Consider the following 24,638-nt stretch of genomic DNA (forward strand, 5'->3'; position numbering starts at 1 on the left):
TGCTGCCTTGTGACACGCAAACCCAAAGGTTTACTGAAGCAACTGGTGAGAAGAGCTGAGCATAACAAGAGCTGCTACAACCGAAGGTAGGCAAGAAACAGACTGCAATATCAGTACTAATAGCTGTTCCCCAACTCAGTTGCACTTCCTCCAGCTGGAGAGGCTGAGCAAAACGTAGTTTCACTTCCTTCTCTAGTGATAGATATCTCATTAAAAGAAACACCACACAACTAAGTCATTTTTGCATACTAGAGTTCCACTAAAAGTCAAAAAACCAGTTGCACTTTCATTATCTCAGCAGTAAGAGGAAAGAATCCCATCTCTGGCAGAAACTCTAACACGGCTTAATGCAGAAATTCTGTCATGCTTGTTCCCTATCATTAAAATTTATATATTCCTCAAACACAAAAGCTGCAAAAGTACAAAGTATATCAGATGAAAAGCCAAATCACACCAGTACCTGAGAGCAAAGGCGATGATGGAGCTTGGTTCTTTCTCACAGACTGCAATAGGTACACGTTCATGCTCATACATTAAGTAGTGCTTATCTGGGTCACTAAATGAAAACAACAGACTGTTACTAGATCATAAAAATTTGTGTAAAGAAAAGAAGTTTTGGAAAAAACCCAGATCTCATCACTGCACTCCCAGGCACAAGCTGCAAGTCTTAGCATGGAACCAAAGCTCCCCAGATCAGCTTCTCCCAACAAACACATTCATAACTCTGTGGTTAATTCTAAATGGCAGAGTGTTAGGGCAATCAGCATTTCAAGCAAGCTGCTTGGATCAGAAGACCAGCTTCAGGTTAGAATAAGAGTCTCTTTCTGTTTAGCAGCCACTGTTTCTAATGGCACCAAAACCTGCCTGAATTTGGTTTGACTATCCAGCAGCATAGCCTGTAGACTGAACTTAGGGAACAAACCTGGACTCTTTTCTAAACAGGCAGTTTATCACAGAAAATTCCCCAAAACCTCCTGGATTCTTGTATGATTTTTTTCACTGATCTGTAGGGTCAGTCATTTAGGTTTTACCTCATCAGCCCAAGGCCTTATGCTGGGGGTGGGATTCCCAAGGTAAACTCAGGCTGCCAAACGTTAGGCTCATGTCAAACGAGAAACACTACAAAGCACACAGACCAAGAAAGACTTTCCAGCCTGCCCATCTTCACACCAGAGGGACACTTGAGGGCACATGCAGTAGCCATTGAACCTGACCTACACCCAGACAATGCCAATTTGAGTCCAACCCTTGGAAGAGGTCTGGAAGCAAAAACAAGATGCAGGCATGTAGCTTTAGTTAAGTCTTTGCTAAGGAAGGGCATTTCCACTCCCTCCCTGCAGCAATGAAGTTAGGAGGCACCTTTCTCCTCTCTTCCCCACCCCTTCATCTCCCACAAGAGCTCTGAGGAGGCATGCCTGTTAGGAGAAGAAACTAATGCTGGCTTTACACAAGGGCAGATCATTCATAAGAAAGGTGGTTAACCTACAATCAACTAGAATGGACACAGAGAACTTCCTACCTTGACAAAGTTTTCTATCTTACTCAGGCAAACTCAAGTAATGACTTAAATTATACACTGAGCAAAGGAAGCATGCATGGCTCTGCCTGCAATCTGACAAGGCTGCTGATTTTGTACATTTTGTACATATTATGCAGTACTTACAAGGGAAAGGGAATGGGGTTGTAGTTGTTTCCAGGCAAAAAGTTAGCCAAAATAGCTTTCATAGTAGATTTCTCCTTCACTTGGCTGTCTGTAGATCCCAGCGAGTGTCCATCAAACACATCTGGAACAGACACATGTCAGGTCTGCACCACAATATCAAAGTTTAAGATGTAAATTCAGAAGGATGACTACAGACCACAGAGTTACCAGTTATCTGTCATTTCCTAAAAGGATCTTGTGGACTTGGCACAGAAAAGCAAGAGAAAGACAACTGAACTATACCTTCTGAGCTGCTTGTTGTGTCCTGTTCAGAGAGTGTGTTGGCACCAGTCATATGCTCTGAGGCAACCTCTGGAGAGGTGGGCAGCTGTAGATGGGTGGAGCTTGTGGAGCTCTGACTTGATAAAGTTGTCAGAAAACGATCCTCTGAGAGTTAAGGACAGAAGAAATAATTTTACATGGCTGTCAAAAGTGATATTGTTTGCTCCCAGCCCAAGCTATAACCAGCACGTGCTTTAAGAAAGTTGTTACTTAGAAAGCAGGTAAGGCCACACAGACCAACGGACTGGGCAAGCTCATCAGTGTAGCATGTAACCTCCAGAAAATATATACTCTTACAACTACTACCTTCAGCTCTCACAAACTCTCAGTATACTCCCAGGTAAGAGATTTCAGCACCCAAAACCAGATCACAAAAGAGGGAAAAGGCATTTCCCAAATTCCATGTAATTATTCAGTTAATTAGAAAGCTTCTGAAAGTTTTTAAACTAAAGTTCAATGGAAAATTCTTGTGGGCCAATCATTAGTAATTCAGCTTCATATTAGAAGCAGATGGCCAACTTCTATCTTACCATTAGAAAAAACAAATGTGACATGATGGGGATTTGGTATTTCTCTGATTTATCAAATTTGACAAAAGCTCCCATATTATGTCAGGAAAAGGGCTATAATATGCTTCTATTGGCATATTATGAAAAATAAGTAACAGACCTTTCTCTCCATTTTGCAGAGCTGGAGAAGCATTGCGTGGGGAAGCATCCATGCTACTGATCTAGGCAGAATAATAAAACAACAATGTTGGTGCCAAGCTCTTTACAGTTCTATTTCTTCCTATGTGGAACACTTACAAAGGCAGATGTATTATAACAGAGCACTCCCACCCACTTCTCAGCCTCTGCATGTCACTGTATCTGTTACCATAAAAAAAAAGACAAGGCAACAGCAACTCAAGTTCACAGGATGCTTATGATGGCTGTTATCTGTGTATGCTGGTTTAAACACTACACTCCCTCTCTAAGACCCACTTCCTGCTAGATCAAGGTAAGGTTTGCTTTAGCACCTAACAAATATGTGTTAAGTGGAAGGGGCATTTGTGCATGCAGCAGAGCAATCCAGGGTCTCCAGGAGTTTTTAGTGCACCTTGCTATATAGAACTATTGGGAGTTCAGCCTCTCTGTATGATGCTTATATTGTACTGCCTTGCAGCCCAGACATTTCCTCAGAGCTCCAGCTCCCCAAAGGGTGGAAGTTCATCATGCTGGCATGTGTATCCTTGGACAGAGCTCTTGAGGCAGCCGTCCAAAATCCATCCCTTCAGTCAGTTCCCACAGGATACATCACAAAACATCACATCCTGAAAAGCCATGATCAGTCCCTCCTGCGTCATTTGCTCTACCTCTCGATATTGTCATTTCTTTTTCACAAGAGGTGCACCTGATGGGCAACAACCTAGGGTTGAAGGAGATGGCCCAGTTCCTATCTAGGCACACACTCACCAATGACTGCAGCTCTGCTGGCAGTGCTCATATCAACCCTACACAAACATCACAGAAAATCATCAACTCCTACTCATGCTTACTCTTCCTCTCCACAATATAGCTCTTAGTTCACATCTTTTAGGAAAAGATACATACACTAGCACAAAATTTAAGTTGAAAACTAAAAGACGCAGTGAAACTAGTTTAATAACTGTTAAAGAGAACTCAAGCCAGTCTTAAGACTATTGTGCTGCCCCAGGAAAAAAAATGTTTAAGAGGTTTAGAGCCTGTTAGCCATACCTTGCTTTCTTCACCTTGCCTCAGTCTCCCAGGGCTGGGTGGTACTGATGGACGTTTTCTCCCTTTTTCTTGTTGGAAGAGATCCTGCAATCTTGAACAAAAACTAATAATAAAATAAACAAACAAAAACAACCCACACAAAACCACCACCACCAAAGAAAAATTAATCAAAAGGTGTTATCTCTGAATGATACAGGTTATGAAGTTTCTCCATAACAAACTCCGATTGCTGCTAACACTTGCCAAAGATGCATCAAATGGCCAAAGACAGCACATTTTCTTTAGCTCTGAGACTAAGTCTCTTTTTCTGAATGAAAACCCAATCCTCAGGTCCCATGCACCCCTCTTCCCATCTCTTCCACCACTACTCAAACGAAAATTTCTCCTCCAGATGTAAGTTGTGCTCTACAACACAATGCTTTTATCATATGGCCTCAAGTGATTTTCTGTTCCAACTGATCAGAACTGGTGTGTTCTCAACCAGTACAACACATTCAGCACAAGTTCTATACAGTAACTGCTCTGCAGTGAAAGAAACTACAGCTGAACTTCTTCCCTCCCTGAACCAACACTGTATCATTGTTGGTCATGATTCCAGCATGTGTCCTCTTACAGTGTTGGTCATGATTCCAGCATGTGTCCTCTTACCTATTATTCCAGGCTTGTAGCATCTCACAAAGTCCTTGCTTTTTAGCTATCAGGGACTCAAAAACAGATTGCAGCTGTTGAGGTGTGTCCAGTGATGATGAAAGCAGCCTTGCTTGGATTTTCTCAGTCCAGTTTCGAAACTCTCCTTCTTCCATCTGTCAAAATGAAAACTGTCATTTTTATCTCACCAAGACGACACAAGATCTGAGTAGCTCCTCCACACTCTTAGCCTATGGATCACTGATGCAAAACTAGTCTATTACCTCCTTTTGGGCAAAGAGGTCTTCCATCTTTTCTTCCCTCGTTTTGCTGAAGGTATCTGTTTTCAGAGAAGCAAGGCGATCATCCACAGCAAGATACACTTGTGACACCCTGCCAACAGCAATGCAAAAGAGTTAAGCTGTAACTACTTGGAGCTTCTTCAACATTCTTTAAAATAGTCTGAATGTGTTTAAGGTTAGCATTTAAGAATACAAAACACGCTACATGACAGCCTTCCTGCATAGTAAGCCATCCAACTGTATTCACAGAGGAAGTTGGAAAAACTTCATTAGTAATAGGAGGAATCTGGAAGTTACGTACACTGACTCTTGTCTCCACAATTTATTCTTAGCAGTGGAAGTTGTCAGAGAGCAATACAAATGTCTCAAACATTATTAACAGAGGGGAACTATTGTGTCATCTGTGATTAGGAAGAATCTGGGTCTGCAAGCTACACATCTACCAGCAGGGCTCAGAAAAAATGTGTATCTCTATTTCAGCTCTAAACAAAGCTCCACAGGTTTTGAAGTCAGATGGTCACAGAGACTTATAGCAATACAGGAATGCTGTGACCAGGCAGAACAGCAGTCTGGCTGGATTTTATACAGTTTTCATCCTGCCTGTTTTCAACTTTTTTGTTCCTACATTTAGAAAATATCTAGGCTCATGGTCGTTCACCTTAGACTACAAGGTAGAGTCTGCTTGCTGTTCCCATATTCAATAGCTAACAAAGGCAAAGACTTCTATATACCAGAGTTCTATTGCCACATGACCAACAGAATGACAACAGTTCTGTTCAGACAAAAGATCTGAGCAAGGTCTTTGCAGTTTTTTGGGGCTGAAGAATTGAAACTCAGTCAAACGTTCTATTAAGGAACATTAGGGTAAGAGTACGTAAGTATAACCTGCAGTTTTCCAGGTCGGTCTTCTAGGACCATCTTTTCATTTTTAGCATTAGATGAAGAAATAAAAATACTTTCACCAGGCATTTCATAATGTAATGACAGACACCTGCTGATGGTCAACCTTTCAGTAGCTTGGCAGCATTATTCAGAAACATGCTATATGACTCAGACATCAGTGAAACATTCAGGGATAGAGATGAAAAGAATCTAAGTTTCTGCTGGCAATGTTTAACCTGACTTGCCACCAGACAAAGAGCTAAGACATTAGTACAGACAGAGCAAGCACAGGTAACAAAGATTTCAATACCACTGTCCCTTGGAAGTACATATGCATATATGTTTTAAACTATTACTTTTCTATCAAGTAATGAATATTTAGCCAAATCTCATCATATTAGAAAAATTGTTATGTGTTCTGCTAATCAAAATACAAAATACAAATAAGATTAAGAAGACATTAAAAACAGAGCTTACTTTTGTGAGAAATCCTTGAGATCCTGCAAAATAGTAACTTTTAATGGGGCCTGTCGTTTGATGTAGATCTTGGGGAGTGGGACACACACTTCCAGCAGCCGGATTGGAGAGTAGCTGAGAAGGCAATACAACAGCTTGTAACAAGACCCACAGCACACAGTACCAGTTCCACACCATACTGAGTTTTGAGGCCCTTGTATGAAAAAGGGCACTGTCAATGTATGCAGGGCTTTAGTTACTTTTAGCAGAAATAACACTGTTCATTCTCCTAGGCAAGAAGTTAAAGCACAAATCATATTGCAAAACCAAAATTTAGAAAGCATTTGGAATTGGGTAGGGAAAAGCATTTCCCTTCTGTATCATGAAGAGGAACCATCCACTCTTGGAACACTGCCCACCACAGCTAGGACAGTGATGCCACCCACAAAGCCCCTCTGCAAGCCAGCACACAATCCTGCACTTGTGGTTATGGTACAGTTATGCTATCCCATGCTATACTCACAGTGAAGGACAGAACTGATGAATTCTTACTACAGCCATATGCTTCATAGAGTACCAGAGAGAGAAAGAAGTTTTTAGCAGTGGAACTCACCTGAAAGATGCCACCATCTGATTATAGGAAAAATACTGGTGATAGTCGTGGTGAATGGAATGCCCACAAGGCTCTGCGTTGGCCCTTCGAGTGTACTGGTACCCATAGAACCTCAGCTCAAGGTATTTTGCAAAAGACATAGACCAAGAGTCATTGGAAAGGGGAACAACTGGTGTCACCTGAAAAATTGGAAGGCAAGTATCTAAATTTTATCCTTCAAACAAGATTAAGGAGAGGATAATCCAGGCAGCAATCTAGTATTTCTAGTACCAGAAGTGACCCTGAAACATACTTAAAAACAAAGACAGCATTTATGCATAGCTAAGGCCAACACATAGTTAAAATAAATCTTTTAAACAACTGCTAGCTGATGATGACAGGTGCTAAGCTGGGGGAGTCCAAACATACCCTCGATGGAAGCTTATTTCTGGGATGCTATTTCTCTGTATAGAGTCAATTTTCAGCAACCCAGCCAGCAGCAGTGGCCATATCATATACTTTTCCCTGGTGATTCTGCAGCTACAAATGAGTTGGTACTGCTTTGCAGAGTATTTCAACTTCAGAAGTGCTTACAAGCTTACACCAGACACTTTACACACACTTAACAACCTCAACCACATAAGTGTTTACATGAGCACACAAAAATAAAAGGTTACAGAGCAGCTATATACACAGCAACACAGGGCTTGCAGTCAGCAACTGTGTCAACCTCCTCCAGGCATCTGTACATCCAACACCCATGTCCAAGGCAGCCTAAGTAGGTGACCTGAGTCATCCATATGGGTAATTCAGATGTTCTGCATTTCAGGTACTGCATGAATCTTTTTTCATTATGTTTTATTCTCATCTCTTTGAAGGCTCTTCATGTTTAGCAAGACATGAGTATCCAGTTAGCAATGTTTTCTTAGCTAAATTACAGAACAAGCTCCAGATAATACACCATCGTACTATCTTGTGGGCTTTTTAAAGCAATTTAATATTTCTCTAATGAAGATGTTACTTTCTAATGACTACTAAAGGAACTCCAGACATCACATTGACGCAGTGTAGGCTGTTCAGTCCACAGCAGATCAAAGAACAGGAAGTGGCTTCAGCCAATTACTATGCCAGTAGGTCTTGGTGTCTGCCCTTTCCAGTATGCTCATAAAGATTCACTACATGAAAGGGACCATACTCTTCACCTCTAAGTGAGCAACTCCATTTTTTCTGCTTAGATCTCTCCTCTCAGAGTCAGTTTTGACACTTTCTAATAAGACCACCCCACACAAGATTTTTCACCCTCAACAGCCCCAGTGCTAAAAGAGGAATTTGTAGGTGACACGAGAACATATGTACCAGTAACAGGTTTTCTGCCAGTTTAGCCATAGCTCCAGGCATGAGCACTTCCTCAAAAATGCTGCCTTTCCATACAAAGCCAGTCACAGCAAGAATACTAAATTGGCATAGCAATGAGTCTGAAGTCCACATCCTTACCTGTTTGCACAGTCTGCACCAGGAGTAAGTAAGGATGGTGTGCTGGTACCCAGGGACAGGGGAGTCCAGCTCCTTTAACACGATCTGCACACAGCCCTGCCCATGAACAAAGCGACGGATGTGGTGCACCATTGGTGTTTCACAGAACATGCTGGGGCATTGGTAGGAAGGCCTTACAGAGAGAAATAGAAACACCTATAAATGATCACATATCAAGCACTGCTGAAGAACTGATTCAACAGATCTAATATGCCTTATAATATCATGGTATCTTCACTGTAAAAGAGTTTTCTAAGCCTGTAGTGAAGGTTGTATCTGCAGAGCAATTTAGAAGTAGCACACAGTGAAGTTTCATCAACAGCAATGGCTGTATAGATCCCAAAAGCAGTGACTGATACTGTTTGCTATCATCTTTTTACAATTAATCACTTTCTACCAATGTATTCTGTATAAGGATCAAGGCACCAAATTAAAAGACTGCTTTGGCAATGTACCCGAGCAAATAATACCAAGGACAAAGATGTGACAAAGAGCCTTAAAATGGCAATGTTTCGCTCCTGAAACAGTAAAACCCATGACCTTTCTTTTTTTAAGTCACAGATGAAAGACTAATACCAGAAAAATAAAAGCTGAATTGTTGAGGTACCAAAGTAAGATAAGATATTCTCCAAAACCAGAATGAGCCTGAAAAGGCTCAGGTTGTCCTTGCTCAAGTGAAAAAACAAAGAATTTTAATTACTGAAACTATGGAGATTGAGAAGCATTCACTTTAGCAGACACTACCTAATGAGCAGAGAGAAGCAGGAATTTAAAAGTGGGCAGCTAAGCTCCTTCTCACTGATCACCACAAGGAGAAATACTTGTTCCTCCAGAAGGCCAAACATCAACAGCCTTCTGCTGGTGCAAGTGGCCAATGGAGAGAACAGAGTAAGCTCGTCTTTTGAGCAGGTGACCTATCCAGCTTCCCAGACTTCTGAGACTCTGCATGGGGTTGTGACAGCACCAGTTATTACAGAAACATGACAACTTACACCTCTGAGATGAAATAAATGACAGAGTACTTTTCCAGGGCTCAAAGTGTTCTGGACCATTTACATTGGCCACCTTGCACATATGACAAAGCCTTACTCTGAGACACTAAATGAGTAGTGTTAGCCAACACTTGTATGAACTTTCAAAGAGGAATCTCAGAAAACTGTGACCAGAACAGTTGTCAGTCTTGAAAAACAGACAGTTGGAATACATGTTCAGACTCTTAACTTGGCCCTTAAACCCTAATTGCTACAGAAATGTGAACACATTTGTCTTCATGAACTTATAAACTTCATTTCATAATCTGTTTCACTTCCTCAGGAAGGGAAGAAGGACAGGGCCAAAATATGAAAGCAATGGATGTATTTACTTGTAACAACTGAGCATGAGTGAATTAGAATAAATTCCTCCTTACCTGAAACAGTAGCGCTCCAGAAAAATCCCTAGAGTTAGATCATTTTTCCCATAGAACTCCATGGTCACAATCCTAAAGCAGAGAAAAAAAAAAGCTTTAGAGACTGGATGCCATCACCATTAGCTGTGCAATAGCCTTTAGGAGCACAGATCTACACCCACTGCTGGCTTGTTTACAGCCCTATATAACTTCAAAAATCTTTTTTCCACTTGACTACCCCTCTTAGATCCCTGCTGTCAGGTTTGCTAATAATAAGATCAAAGTCCTACTAGAACAACTTTCAACTTGACATTTAAAATTCCAATACAATTCAACTGCACTTCTGAAGATTATTTTCAAAAATATCTAGGCACAGAAGTCTAAACAGCTTTAAGCTTCAAGCACTAATGTTTAAACAGCTACAAAAAAGGGTACATCCAGAACATGAAAAAAGCCTCAAGAAATCCTTATTCTTGTAGAATATTTAATAGCAACTTTAGTTTCCCCAGAACCTGAGGTGACCAAGCCATTTAAATTGCGTATCAGTTTAAGTGTCATAATTCAGATATCCCTAACATCACTAATTTACATTATCTCATTGTTGCTGCTTAGTGAGCATATCACCATCTTCTTTGGTTCATTTCTAAGCTTTTACAGGAACTTTAGACCTTTTCCTGTAAGAGGGTCATCTCTTTATTTTCACCTAAGTTAAACTATTAAAATCACCTAGGCTAATGATTAAACACCAAGATCTGTCCTGTTTAGTAGAGACAGAAGTGTGTCATAAGTTGCACACAATTAGTAAATTACAGCCCCCTAAGCTGGAAATAAAGCTCTTAATAGTGATGACTATAGTATGAAAAAGATAGCAATATAGTCCAATGCCACTGTTGGATAATGCAATCTACAAGTATGCCAAGATTTTCACAAGGCTCACTTTTGGGCTTGGACATTGTCCTGCATCCTGTGTTCATTTACACTAACTCTTCTCCACAAGACTGCATGCAATGCTCCCCACACAGAAATCATTACTCTGCAGTGAAACACCAACTAAAGCATTTGGTTTCAGGCTGGCCTTTCTCATTCATGCCTTGGGTATCACAGAGGTTGTGCAATACTGCTGTAGATTCACCTGATTACGCAAGACAAAAGTCTTTTGGCAAAAGTTCCTGTTACAGGATGAGCACAACCTACCAAGGAGTCCTCAAAGAAATACTGCCATGAGGCAAGCACTGACTCTGACTTGGGGAAGGAAAGAATAGCAACTATCCAAGCTGTAGAGGAGTAGTTTTTATACCAGGGGCTAACACAGGCACTTGGAGCATTGCTGGACTGAGCAGAAGAGCTGCTGAAGAGAACACAGAGCCTCTGATGGTTTACTGGACTCAGGCAATCCACCTAGTAGAGAGAAAACAACTCATTCACTGGTTACAGACTTCTCCATTCACACACAACTTCTGTTGACAAAATTCTGTTCTAGTAATTTTATTCAAAGACAAATCTCTACTTTCTCCTTTCGTACAGATGAACTTGGCATTATCTCCCAGCCTCAGGTAAACCTGTGCTATGTATAATTGCCAAGTGACATTTTTAGAACAACATAACTCGTAACAAAACCAATGAACATGCATGTGTTTCTGTGGAAATGAAGCCAAGAGAAACAGAAAACAAAAGCCCCATGACAAACATCCAGACATCTCTAAATTACTGTATGATGTAGGACATCTTAGATTCAAAACTCTGCCAATATATTATACTCCAGTTACTCATTCAGGCTATAGAAAGATTTCCATCTTTCTATTCTCTGGGAAGAGATGTACCACCACACCCTGCAAAACTATGATGTTACCAAATACTTGTCTTTGATCACTGAGTAAATTTAAAACAGCATCAGCCAGTCTGATCCAAAACAAGGGCTACTCTTAGAGTTTGTAAGATTATGGCCTGTGAAGCTACAGAGATCTACATTGAAGTGCCAATTAAAAAGCGACTTCTGCTCATGAACACAAGGGCTCATTGGCTCAGGGACCAAAATGTTGACTGTTTCAACAGATCAATTCTGCTACTCTTGTTCATAGACATTTTTCCTAAACAGATCACAATTCAAGATCTCAAGATTCTTTTCCTCAGATACAAGTTGGTTAGTTTCATGGCAGTTTACCAAAACTTTAAATATTTTTATTACAAACACATACCCCCTGCTTTGAAATTTCAAAGAAGATTCCTTTCGCTCCATTATGTGATTCTCGCTTTTCTTCAGACCACCCAAACTTTTACAATCAATCAAGTACTTTAATGTAATTACAGCCTACTGCTGTTTCTATGACATAAAGCCCTCTGAAAATTCAAGTACATTTCTACAAATAACCAAATACAAGGAGCAAGAAAGGTCAGTTTAAGAAACTTCTTAAGGTTTGCTCCCTCTTCATGGACTCATTTTCAAAAATCAGGTACAGCCCAGTCAAACAGGCAAAACTGATTCTGGGCTGACTTTGTGCATTTCTCAGAGAAATTTTGCAGTCTCTTGTTCTAATTGACTGCAGAGCACTGCAATCTAAAATGGAGTTATGGCCAGTCAAAAAAACAAAACAAAACCACAAAAACCATAATCAAACAGAAAGAAACAGACAAAAACACATCCCCTCTGGTTTAATATGAGTCCCTACACCTTCTGTATACCATGAGAAACTGATGTAACTTGAATTTTGAGCAGCACAACTCAATCTTACCCTATGAGACCAAGAGGATTCACTCTGAGCCAGTCCCTTCTCCTCCTCTTCAGTTCTGTTCCCAGTTTTTCCAGTAGGGACACTAGACACATCCTTATTTTGGGCAAAAGGATCTGTGCTTTTCTGTAGTATCCTACCTCCTCTGGCCCGATAGTCAGCCAGCATTCTGGCTAAGCTCTGGCTATCACGTAGATGTTCTGCTATTCTAGTGTTAACCAACTCATGAGAAGGTAAGATTTGGATAGCCTTGGCTTGGATACTCCCATTCCTCCCTTGTAGTCCAGAGAAATCCCGCAACAATTGCTTCTTCCTTCTGCTCTCCAACTCCTTGTATTCCTTGTTGAGGAGAGGAGACCAATAAACTTGTTCGGGAAAGTATTCCCGGGCAGGGCATCTCATGCCTTTTTCAGTCAAAAGAAATGGTTCACGGAACATCAGCACTGGAGAAATGCAGAGAATTACATCTTTCAACTCCTGCTTAAATGCTGCAGAGTAAGTTTTGAGACGATCCTCAGACGAAGTTACCTCTTCCGTGACATATAAACCAGTATCATCCTGGAGAGGGTCTCTGAAGACTCTCATCTGACTCTTGGACTCCTGTAAATCATCTGCCTGTGGAAGAGGCTCTAGTGCCTGGTCATCCAGAGTGGCCAAGTGCTGGTCCATGCCATGGAGGGGCAGTGGGGATGTTTCAGGTATTGCATGAGGTACAGGGCTGAGCACTGCAAATGGTGACTCCGCTTTGTGGTGCTCTTGCTGCTTGGAGGACACCATTTCCAGCTGACTGTTCTCTTGGTCACCTCTGTCAAATATGCTTCTTGGTTCAGGCAAACTGACCTCATCAGAGGACACTGATTCAGAGATTACAGGCAGCTTTTCAGAGGATAATTCAATGTCTTTGACTGCTGTGCTGAAGTCCTCACCATTGAAGAGGTTCTGTTGTTCATTTTCATCTCCTGGCTCCTCAATAAGGGAGTGAAAGGAAGTGTTTTTGGTGAGAGTAGGGGGCATGGCAAACTCATCCATAAGAAATGAGATTTCCAGCTGGGAATGATAAGCCACACAGACCATGAAGATCAGGATCTCCTTCACACGAGCCAGCTCGTACTCTGCAGCACCACACAACTTGATAGTGCAACCCAGGTGCTGGGGACACCCTTCGAAGAACATCAGGGGTTTTGTCTGATCTAGAAATAAAACATGGGAGTTAGGATGACAGCTATAGTTCATCTGCTTTTAGATACCTCACTCACCCAAGAGACTGTAAAGGAGACTAAGAGCAAGTAACATTGGTAGCTGCAGAAATTCATATTACTGTACTAACTTATTTTAGCAAGAAAAAAAAAATAAACAACAAAACATTTGCTATAAATCTTCTCCTGTTCTATAAAACAGGCCATCAAGAAGTCAAAGTGAAGGCCATATGGAACACTCTGACCACTCAGTGGTCTTATAAACAGAGTATTATAAGACCACTGTAGACTCTGCATCAGTGGGCAAAAGAATCACTTCCCTTCCAGGCACATTTGCTCATCCTTACAACTCAAAAGCCTATGACACTCTGAGGGCAATTAAAGGCTGGAAGGGGCAATGAGGAAGTGGAAAGGAAATTGTTCAAGGACAGATTTGACTGAACTTGGAGCAACTTGGTCTAGGGGAAGGTCTAGTTCCTGCCATGGCAGACAAGTTAGAACTAAATGATTTTTAAGGCCCCTTCCAACCAAAACCTTTCTATGATTCTATGAAGAGATGCAAAGACTGCATCTCCACGAAGATCTTCATCCACAGCATTCATGTGTGCCAGCACCACTGGTAACCTGTCAAGCAGCATTTCTTCCTTCCTTTGTAGACTCCCATTGCCTAGGGGAGTTAGAGAGAAAAAGGAACCTTTCTTAAAGGTGCACAATAACTAGACATGGAGAAGTGTGCACAACTTGCAACAAGGCAAATTTTGATTGGATTTGTTAAGGTAGGACCAGATAATCTTTTGAACTCCCTTCCAACACAGGCTGTTTTGTGATTCTTTTACTTCAATGCAGAAAAATTCTTTACAGTGAGGATGGTGCCCAGACAGACTACAAAATCTCTACTCTGCAATATTTTCAAGAGTTGGCTGACAAAACCCTAAGAAATCTGATGCAGCATTGAAATTAATCCTTCCTGTTTTGAACAGGAAGTTGGACTAGACAAACTACAGCATGTGGGAAGAGAAAAAACAGCTTGGAAGAAAGAAATCAGTCTAATTAAAATCTATAGAGTGTCTTTTCTTAATAAGATCATACTTTTCTCTACAGGCAGTTCACTGTAGTTCCAGCAAGTAACAGAAATAAAATGAGTAGGATTATACATGATCACACAAGGAAGCCAACAGTTCAAATCTCTTTAAAAAGGAGCAAAGCATTCATCCTTTCACAGACATAGGCTAAGGCACATCAAGTTTTACTCACCATTGGGCAACTGAAAAACTTGCATATAAAATTTATGACAGGTCCCCAGCTGTGGTTTGGTCAACAGTTGATCCATTGACATCACTAAGTCGCCCTGGGTCATTCGACTTACCCGGTCTAACACTTGCTGTAAAATTGGAAAGAATTATAAGAATCTACAATGCAAAGAGGACACTTGCATCCTTGTCTTGCTCTTAACAAACCAAAAAACACCAGTGCAATGTATAAAATCTCTCACTGAGATGCAAACTCTCAGTTAAACTCAATCCCACAATCCAACATCCACAATATACAAGAATCTTAGAAACACAGTTGGATAAATAATTCTGGTGAGATTGTACCCTGCCTAGAACTTCTCACTTGACTAGATCCAGATACCTCCAGGAGGTGCAGTGCAGTCAGCATAATTCTGGCTCTGCCAGGAGCTCAGCCAACTCCCACAGCTACTCTCTGTTTGGCTGTCTGTACCCTGCCTCACAGGGACAGAGGCTCTCTGGAAATAGCTGAGGACCCACACATAATTTGCTATAAATGGATATCAAAGTCAACTAGAACTAAACCAGGGTACAAGGACCCATCAAACAAGGACACAGCACAATAGCTGTGAAGACCTGAGGAAAAAGTAACTCTACAGATTCACCTGTCTTACCTTCTTGGAAGAGAACATTTGGTTAGAGAAGAAAATAAGACAACTCTTGGCTATCTCCAGGGAGTTTGCTACAAGGAGTCATTAGAAATCTATGACAAGGCCAAGTCTAACTCTGATCAGAAATGCTCACCGGCTTGACGTTGATGACCAGAGTGATACCATGCTCTAAGAGCATGTCCTGGGCAATTCTGGACACAGTCTTTTCAACAAGGACCAAATTGGGCTGAACATCAACTATCCGCTGTACATAGTTCTTCAAGAACTCCCTTTCCTGCAGACAGGAACAAAGTATAGCAGTGAACGACTGCAAACCCATCTGGAAAATAAACCCACTTTAATGCTCAATATTCCTTTTCACTTGATTTATATACTGTCCTCTCCTATAAAACAGGGAAAACAGCTATCCTGAAAACACTATTAGTAGTCCATTGTGAATATCTTCCTATTCCCCCAGCACAACACTAGTTTATCAGTAATATTTTATAAGCATTTCATAAAGAAAAGATCTGTGTATTTCAGTGTTTTCATATTTAAGGCACATCCCTACTCACAGGGGCAGGGCACCTGTTCCAAAGTGACATTTTCTAGCTCATCACTCCATTAGGTTGGTGGTTGTTCCATTTTTTCAAGCCTGACCGAAAATAACATGGGTGTGACCTAACCCTAACCTACATCAACTTTTCAAATATTTCTTCACACACCTAAACCTTATCTAGCTCTAATACTGTATAAGGAATGTACAGTTCAGAAGGTCTCAATAAAAATAAAAGTTTTCTAAAATGCTACACTGTGAGAATCAAAAGCTCACATGTTCTCAGGACATGTAACTTGAAGACAAAAACCCTCAGTGCAAGGCTTCAAGTTTATACTACATTTACTGCAGCAGTTCTCTTAGCTAGCTTATTAGAAGAGGAAAGTTCTTCCTTTTCTATGCAATCTCACTCATTCAACTTCACCTTACACACTGAAAAAATTTGCACTGGTCATGGTTTTGTTGGTGCTATTTTAACCAAGAACAAAAGCATATGCTCACCTGAAGTACTATAGGCTCTATGCAGGTAAACTTTGTTTCTTCTCGATAGAGGTACTCAATTGAGCATTTTAGCAGAAGAATTCTAGGATTTTTTAAGCAAGAGTTCATCTAGAAAAGACACAAAATAGTTACAACAAAAATACAAATACCCGGAGAGGAAGAAGTACAAAAGAAAAAGAGACAGACTTCCCAGGATTGGTCCCTGCTACCCTCACCTCCCTTTAAAGTGTCTCAGCTATCCCCCGCTTTATACCCAACTACACATTCTTCCTTCTTCTGAAGTTGTTACACCCAGTCTTCGGAATTTCACAGGTACTCTCCATAAGCAAGCAATGCTAGAGAGGATTTCCAGTCCCTGCTAAGGGCCCCAAAGTCTTCATACACTTGAGTCATGCAGCTCACTTCTATCTTGCCCTCCTGCCTTAGAGACCCATTTTACTACACTACTGTAAGTCAGAACAACAAATGCCTTTTTCTGCCTAAAAGTTGGGATAATTATTAGATGCCTCATGCTGTGGTAGGGATGGAAAGTTTTTCTATACATGCATGAGGAGAGTTTCTCCCCCAAAATCTCTGGGCCAGAAAACAAAACAGCTTGGAAAATAAGTGCTTTAAAAGCCATTCTTTTGGGGGCTCAAAGCAGAGAAAGCTCACAAACCTCCAAGGTGGTGAGAGAAGCTTCCTGGCACAAAAAGCAAGTCAGAGCACCCTTGTTTCCACAGCATACATTACAATAAGATTAATCAAGCTGCATTACCTTTTTGTGCGCAACATTCTTAGTGCAAACAAACCCATTCACCACCATGGAGTCAAATTTCTTTCCACCAGGGATCTAACAAAGCAAAGAACATTTTTAGAACTGTCATACACTCCCACATCTTGTAGTGCAGTAAAGCTAATACAAAGGAAACCTATTGCAGGTGATGTACAAACTTCAGCTACACCTGCAATTATCAGATGAAAGATCAGATACAGTCATGCTGGACACATAAGTCTTTCCCTTTAAAGCCTGACAAACTCAGGACAACACGAAAACTAGTACTGAGTTCTAGGATTTCTACATCCTTCCCAAGAGATGCTTATTTGTTAAATGAGTATACTTCAGCACATGACAAGGGAACCTAATTTGGATAGGCTATGAGAAGCATACAGCTTTGCACATGCCATTTCTATTAACAACAAAAAAATTGTAAGCAAAGGGAGGAAAAAATATAAAAGAAAGAAAGAAAATCAAAAAAACCTCTTCCCACCAATTGAACACATCAAACAGTTGACTGGTATGCCTGCAGTCACAGGCAATCCCAGGCATAATAAACAGCATCAAGCAGGTTTCTGAATAATGTGTTTCAGAGGACATTCATATTACCAGCCTGTGAAAATAGCAGACAGCTATGATGAGCTTTCACCTCTGAACAACTGCTCTTTGAACCGGAGTTTCAGGAGAAGCAGGAACAAGTGCTGCCTGAAGCGATGCCACAGAACTACTACCAGAATCAGAAGGTTCTCCTCAAATCTCATATGGCTTTCAAGTAGAGTACTGCTGAGGTGAATTTGGCCAAAGAAAACTAAGTCCAAATCTTCAGTCCTCAATCACACTAACTCCTTGGATGTTATTTTCACATCAGACTCTCAGAAGGAAGTTTGCATGCTAGAACTCCAGACTTACAGCTCAACAGTGTCAACACTGGGCCATCTGGCAGAACTGGATACACCATTCCATAACAATTAAGTTTTGCTCTTGAAGAAAGTCATCATACTTGGCACGGGAGGAGTTGAATACTCCCTAATGGATAGGTACAGGGAAACAGATTGCTGCACCATGTCCTGCAAGCTACTTATCTCCAATTCAAGAGCAAAACAAGCAGAAACCAAAAAATGAACCAAGTAACTACAGAGGTGTTACTCTTTGCTACCTTCTGCAGCCTACAGCCTGAAAGAAGAGGTCAGCCCCAGCACATTAAAGCACTTTTCACAGCATGCCAAGTTCCCTCTGTGCAACTTTTTCCAGAACCCCACCTTATCCAAAGGCCAAGTCATTCAATTACAGTACTGAATATGCTGGGGGCAGTGGAAAGGGGACTATTCTCTTCAAACAAGGTGCACTGCCAACAGCTGCACCCTTTTGTTTCCCTACATCCACTGCTTGAAACTTACTTTTTTGATGTGGACAAACTGGCGGATATCCATGTCATCATCTCTCTTCTTGACATCTGGCCGTACCGTCTGAACTACCTGGCAGACCACGGGCACAATAATATCCCTCCAGGACAGTGACAGGGACTCATTGTATAGAAGCTGCTGAAGCAGCGCCATCATGTGGTTGTGATTAGCAGACCTATAAAAAAGGCAAAATAGATTTCTCATTATAAAATATAAAAATACAGTGCAGTGATTAGCTGAAGTAAATTTCCTAACATTTACAATGCAGAAGTCCTCTGAAGCAAAAGCTACCTAGAATGTTCTACAGTCAGCTTTGGTCCTGTACTCTATATATAAACATCACAAGATTAAAAAAAAAAAACAGCAAAATATATGTAAAAATGCTGTGTTCTTAATGCAAATTATTTCCTTGTATTGCCTACTGTAGCTCAAGTCCCACTGAAAGTTGGTGGAATAGAGGGGCTTCAGAAATTGTTACTCAAGATATACAAATTCCTTTTTCTACATTTCTTACAGCAGCCTTTCCATGGCTTGTTTCTCCCCATTCTCTTCTCTCAGCAGATCCAGATTGCTGTGGTGCCAGCCTAGGGGTGTGAACAAGAGCTCTTTGGACTTCTCCTCCACCCTCCTGTTGAATAACGACTCTGCAAGACACAAACAAACGTTGTTAATGGAAGGTCACAGTTGAATGCTTGTGTCTTTCTGAAAGGCTGCTTCAAAAAGGAAAGAATTTACTAAGACGTAAGTCCCAGTAAGTACTGAGTAAGTACTGAGTTTAAGATAGATATCATGGTCCTCAGTTTGAGGGGGACTGACACTTTCAATTACTATATTGTGTAGTAATTCCTTAGAACTGCTCTCTGTTCTGAGTACCAAAATTAGAGGTTACTTCACCACAGTCCGTGCTTTGAAAGAGTTACTAGGTTATTTCCTGCATGGTTATTATGATATTATAGAGGCAAATTATAAACTTCCACATTGACATAATGGCTGACTATATTATAAGTCATTTATACTGGTAGTGTATAAATGTTCATCAAGCAAGTATGTAAGCCTTCAGAGATGAAGCTTAAAACTCCTCACTATTAATCAAAATCTTTAGACAATAGCAATCCAAGGAGGACTACTGAAGAAAAAGTCTCCTAAAAAACAACAATTAACTTCCTCCAGGTGCTCCATGCACAAAATTAGCTGTGTAGAAGATTAACAGAAATTTCATTGATTTCCCCCTTTGTTCTGCAAAAGCTCAATTAAAAACTAAACACCAATTTAATCCAAGACTTTATTTTTCAGGCTAGACAGACACTGGGGCTTCTCCCTTATTTTCTCCTCTTATGAGGGCACCAAAATCAATAGCATTAACTGGGAAGAAAAAAAAAAGCCCACAAGTGCATCTGGCCCTGATACTGGAAAGCATGTGGGTTTACAAACTCATAGGTGCATGTAATGGCCTTTCATTTCAGAAGTAGTGATGACAAGAAACCCAGAAAGATTTAAGAGAAGAAGCTTTAAGCTACTCTGTAGAAGCAGTGCAATTCATTGTATCACATCTTCATTTGCTTGCACAGGAAGTTAAAATCAGTTACGTAAATTTGTTGGTGGAGAAACTGTGAACAAACTTGCCACTTACACTCATTTTTTTAAAAAAGTAAAAGCTTTACTTTAGTCTTTTTGAATGCAGGAATCTGAGAAGTAAAAGAAATTTAAGCTTGAAAGTGCATTCAAAAAAAGCCAGTATAGTTTATACATCTGTTTTGCCATAAATAAGTTCAGATTTACTGTTGAGTAAATATTTTGAAAGGGTCAGTGCTCTCTTTAAGGAGTATCAAGGAATTTCCATCATTATATTAAAAAGCACACAACAGCAGCATTTGAAGTTTTTCCTTACCTTTAATAAAAGCGTCACTTATAGAGAACATCTGCTGCCCTCCGTTTTCAGGATTCAAGTACTCTGAAAGAAGAGAGAAGAGGGATATAGGTGGAGACAAAAACAAAAAAAAAAAAAAAAAGACAGGTTACACTGGTGTGGCCATATAATTACAATGTACACGCCCACACCAGAAGAAGCAGCATTACTCATCCAAGTGTTTAGTCACCAATTTAGCAACAGCTTGGTGAGTGGTTAAGACAAGAATATCCTCTCATTCTTGTTCTATCAAACAATTCTACGATGACAAGAAAACAGTGCTTATTAATATGAAGAAACAAAACAAACAAAGTAGACATGAGCCAAGACTGAACTAAGAGTGCACTTTTCCAACTGACACGGACCATCCTTTTCTAGACCTGAATACAAATGTGTTAAGATGTGACCAGACACCATGGCAATGGCCTCCTCACTCAGGTCTAAAAATGCAGCTTCAGAAACCATTGTGGTCACCCACTCCATTGAACCATCACAGACTGAGGGAGAGATCAGCCATAAGGTTTATCGTATACAGTGCAAAAACAAGAAGACAGCCTGCCTTTCAAGAGCTGAAAGTCTCAAGTCCAGAACAGTTCAAAGTGTTTTGAGGAATCCATGCTGACAGAGATGGACTCCCAGAAACAAAGCAGAGCAAGAGACAAATCACTTTACACATTGGAAATATAGTTATAGCCTGGTGCTAATAATGCCAAGGTTTTGGATTCAATCCCTGTATGCACCATTCACCTAAAAAGTTGGATTTGATGGGTCCCTTCAACTCAGAACATTCTGTGATATCTGTGAAATAGGATGAAGCTCCACCTGCTACCCTCATTTAGCTTGCAAGATCTTAATCTTTCATGCTGACTGGTTACAAAAGCTTGTTTTCTCCAGAAGCCATTACTTTTTGTGACTTTAGTTGGCTCCTCACTTATACAAAAAGGGATTCTACAATGAGAAAACAAGAGCAGTAGCCCAGCTGCTTATACAGCACAACTACCTGAAGCCCAAAGCCAAGCCTTTATCATCTTTCCTGACAATGCTCCAGACCCATCACAAACAGAATACAAAGCCAGGCTGCTTTCAGACACCAACAGAAAGCTGACAGAACATAAACAATCACAAGGCTCTGAGCAACAGCACTCAGGAGACAGCTTTCATGCCACCATTTTAAATATCTGAGCTTGTTTGCAAATAGATACTCAATAGAGGAAAAGTGTACCCAAGAGAAGTTACAAGCCTCCTTTGTAGATTCCTGGTTATTTGAGATTCCTTTCATCTCTTGCTTAGTTTAAGAGTTCAGCATTACAATAAACTACTGCTTGATAAAAGCTGGCCCACCCTCACCATTCACTCACTCACTGACTATCTAGAGAAAGTCATGTCATGCTCTACCTACACAAGAGCATGTATACTAGCACCCCCATCCCTCTCCATCTTGCAACAGCCTCAGGGCATCAGCTCTTACTGTAAACACACTTAAATTAGGTCTGGCACAGACCCCTGACTGGCACAGCCAAAGCACAAATTAACCCCAGCTGAAACCTAACTTAACCTGAGTTATGCTCTGGACAGACACAGGTAGCACCTCCAAGTCACTTCTAGATTTGCAATGATCTAGGTTCATTCATCTAGGTGATCTTTAAGGTCCCTTACAACCCAAACCACTCTATTATTCTTTTCAATACAACTTCATCTCCCATAACCTCACGTCTGATTGTTTCCCAGGGGAAGTTCCTGACAAGGTAAGATACCATACCCCTTCTTAGCCCAGACAGATAACACACTCGTAAGTGTGAGTCTGAGATGGTTTAGGGTGCGTAACATGCACATTTCTTACCTCACATCATTCCTACATGCATCATGCTCCACAAAATGAGGAAGGGGTATAGGGAAATGTTCCTGTAGCTTATTTTATAACCTGAAAACCCAAGTACCTTCGCAAAAGAAGAACCACACTGGCTCCTGGCAACAGCACAATGAGCCTTGGCAAGCAACACTAAAAAGGAACTGCATATGGTTACTCAAATCATCTTCTCTTTCCCCCTCCTAAATACTTTCAATCATCAAAAATACTCAAAATACCTGGTACCATGATCAAGGATATCTGTCTGGAAAGATGTTTATAAAATAGAATTTCACATATTGTTAACTGTATCTCTTCAAAAATAGCAACTAAACCCCATATATAAAATTGATCATGTCATCTCTTCTCCCAATTTAAATGCAGAAAATAATCTTACTTTGTTTCCCTTCCTGATACATACTATGTCTTTAGGCAGATGATATTATAAATGAGTCACTATTCTCAGCTAACTTGGAGTCACCCAAATTTCATGGAAACACACCAGACGTTAGTCAGCCTGCAACACCACAGGTTCTGCCATTAGAGTATATACAAACCACTCTGTGCTAAATCACAGCTGGTGGATACATCATGGCCCTTGCTTCAAAGCAGCTGACCTCTGTGACTGGGAAATTGCATATCCCTTAATCATTAGAAAAACCCCTGAATAGCTTAGATCAAAGCTGACCTGAACTTCCAGCACTTGATGTTTTCTATTGGCAGTTCTCCCCACAATGCAATTACTGGGATTTACACAGTCCTAAGGAAACTAAATTACAGCTTCAAAAGGAAGGTGGGATCTTCAGTTTCACTTCATTATTTCAAAGGAAGTCAAGTCACTGTCACCCAGTCTAAGGACAAGAAACAACTCCAACATAATCAAGCTAAATAAGTGTGCCCATAACAGTCAGAGGGAAGTTACTGATGCTGACAGCGGCAAACACCTCATGTCACTGATTAACTATAGAACTCTGCCCTTAAAATAACTACCCATTTTACACAAATGCTTATCTATCCAGTTTTGGCTGTCTAATCACTGGGATATTCTGGCATCTTTTGTTGAATATAGCCAGGATAATCAGAAAAACAAGGTGAAAATCTTCATATTAACTTTATATAATAAAGCCTCTGACTTTAATATTTACAGGACGAAGTTTTAGTAGTCATGTATTTCACTACCTTAAGCACTGCAGCATTCGCTGTAGGGTTTTGTCCCTCCTCTCTACCCACAAAGTTTCAGTCTGTCTATTGCCAAGAAGTGTTTCTTGCTATTCAAGGTATTGTCATTCATTTTAATTTGTTGCTCCCTGGTTAGGTCTTTTCTCTAGAGATTCTCATGCCAGGAATTATAAATACAAACAAAATAAAAAAGGTTCACTAACTTCTCTGTATTTGCAGATACAGATTTTTCACAAAGCTGCAGGATACCTATCTATCCACAGTGCACGTCCATGACAATTCCACCCTATCCCAGTTCTGGGCCTATAATTGGTACTATCCCCTCAAGGGAAATCCATTCTCTTGGAAGAAATTGTTGCCAGCTTTCTACTGCCAATTACACTCCTACAGAATAACTTGGTTAAGAGACCACATGTTTTAGGAACATATACCAAACACCAGCAGAGATTCACTAAAGACAGAGTGCTGCCAGCATACACAACTCAAAGGCAGAAGTCTTTCTCTTTTCAGTCCCCTCATCACTTGCCTTTTCCGCTGATCTTCTCTGAGCTCTCCACTATTAAAAACTTTCTCACAAGAACTCACAAGAGTTCTGGCTCTGAGCAGCCTTGATTTGGTCAACAGTTTCCAAGAGCGAGAGGCTCTCTTACATTTCCCCTTCATAATGTACTGCTCCTTGTATAAAGAGATAAAGAGTGAAATATGTCTGAAACCAGACAAACACCCTACAAGTCCTTTAACATTTGGCAGAGCCAAAGTGACTATTTCCTGCTTTACTGTCATCACAAACTGGTAAAGAAACCTGCTACAGCTGCAAATTCATTGGATACTGCAGCACACCTGGGCCTGTTGCAAGCTCACTTAATCCAGCACCCTTCCTTCCTAAAAGGAATTCTTTAGTATATCTCCCTCTCCTCAGCTTTCCTTCCTGTAGATGCATTAGCTTTTCATTTGATTAGCGCATCAGCTGGAAACAAACTGAAAGGAACCAATAATGAGCAGGTGTCAGTAGTGCTGACAACCCATTCCCAATTTTGGATCATCTGACATCAATTCAATCTTTTGATACTGTTCTGCTTCTCTCTTTGGCAGAAAACAAGCAACTAGAATTCCTTCCTTCTAAGCACATTTTTGGCCATTAACAAAAGGTGACTACAGTAGGCATCAATAGATGTCCCCTCTAATTTGTC

General features: G+C 40.6%; 1 protein-coding gene across 7 annotated transcripts in view; it reads right to left on the bottom strand.

The window, feature by feature from the left end:
- The window catches only part of PIKFYVE (phosphoinositide kinase, FYVE-type zinc finger containing), a 62,782-nt gene that overhangs the window by 12,118 nt on the left and 26,026 nt on the right, over positions 1-24,638 (bottom strand). For 3 of the 7 annotated variants that reach the window (XM_041472980.1, XM_041472978.1, XM_041472976.1), the window contains 20 exons: positions 20,406-20,468; positions 19,032-19,161; positions 18,512-18,692; positions 17,115-17,189; positions 16,358-16,465; positions 15,455-15,595; positions 14,676-14,802; positions 12,229-13,415; positions 10,797-10,897; positions 9,521-9,592; positions 8,074-8,245; positions 6,601-6,779; positions 6,009-6,122; positions 4,632-4,740; positions 4,369-4,523; positions 3,721-3,811; positions 2,654-2,714; positions 1,946-2,089; positions 1,664-1,784; positions 461-556 (listed from right to left, as the gene is read on the bottom strand). In XM_041472980.1, coding sequence (XP_041328914.1) covers positions 461-556; positions 1,664-1,784; positions 1,946-2,089; positions 2,654-2,714; positions 3,721-3,811; positions 4,369-4,523; positions 4,632-4,740; positions 6,009-6,122; positions 6,601-6,779; positions 8,074-8,245; positions 9,521-9,592; positions 10,797-10,897; positions 12,229-13,415; positions 14,676-14,802; positions 15,455-15,595; positions 16,358-16,465; positions 17,115-17,189; positions 18,512-18,692; positions 19,032-19,161; positions 20,406-20,468 — 3,427 coding nt within the window. Of the gene's footprint in view, positions 1-460; positions 557-1,136; positions 1,260-1,663; positions 1,785-1,945; positions 2,090-2,653; positions 2,715-3,720; positions 3,824-4,368; positions 4,524-4,631; positions 4,741-6,008; positions 6,123-6,600; positions 6,780-8,073; positions 8,246-9,520; positions 9,593-10,796; positions 10,898-12,228; positions 13,416-14,675; positions 14,803-15,454; positions 15,596-16,357; positions 16,466-17,114; positions 17,190-18,511; positions 18,693-19,031; positions 19,162-20,405; positions 20,469-24,638 lie in introns of all 7 variants that reach the window. The other 4 variants (XM_041472977.1, XM_041472974.1, XM_041472979.1 and 1 more) reach the window with 3 other exon arrangements.

This window comes from Pyrgilauda ruficollis, unplaced genomic scaffold, assembly GCF_017590135.1.
Source record: "Pyrgilauda ruficollis isolate IOZ18807 unplaced genomic scaffold, ASM1759013v1 scaffold3, whole genome shotgun sequence".
Lineage (NCBI taxonomy): Eukaryota > Metazoa > Chordata > Aves > Passeriformes > Passeridae > Pyrgilauda > Pyrgilauda ruficollis.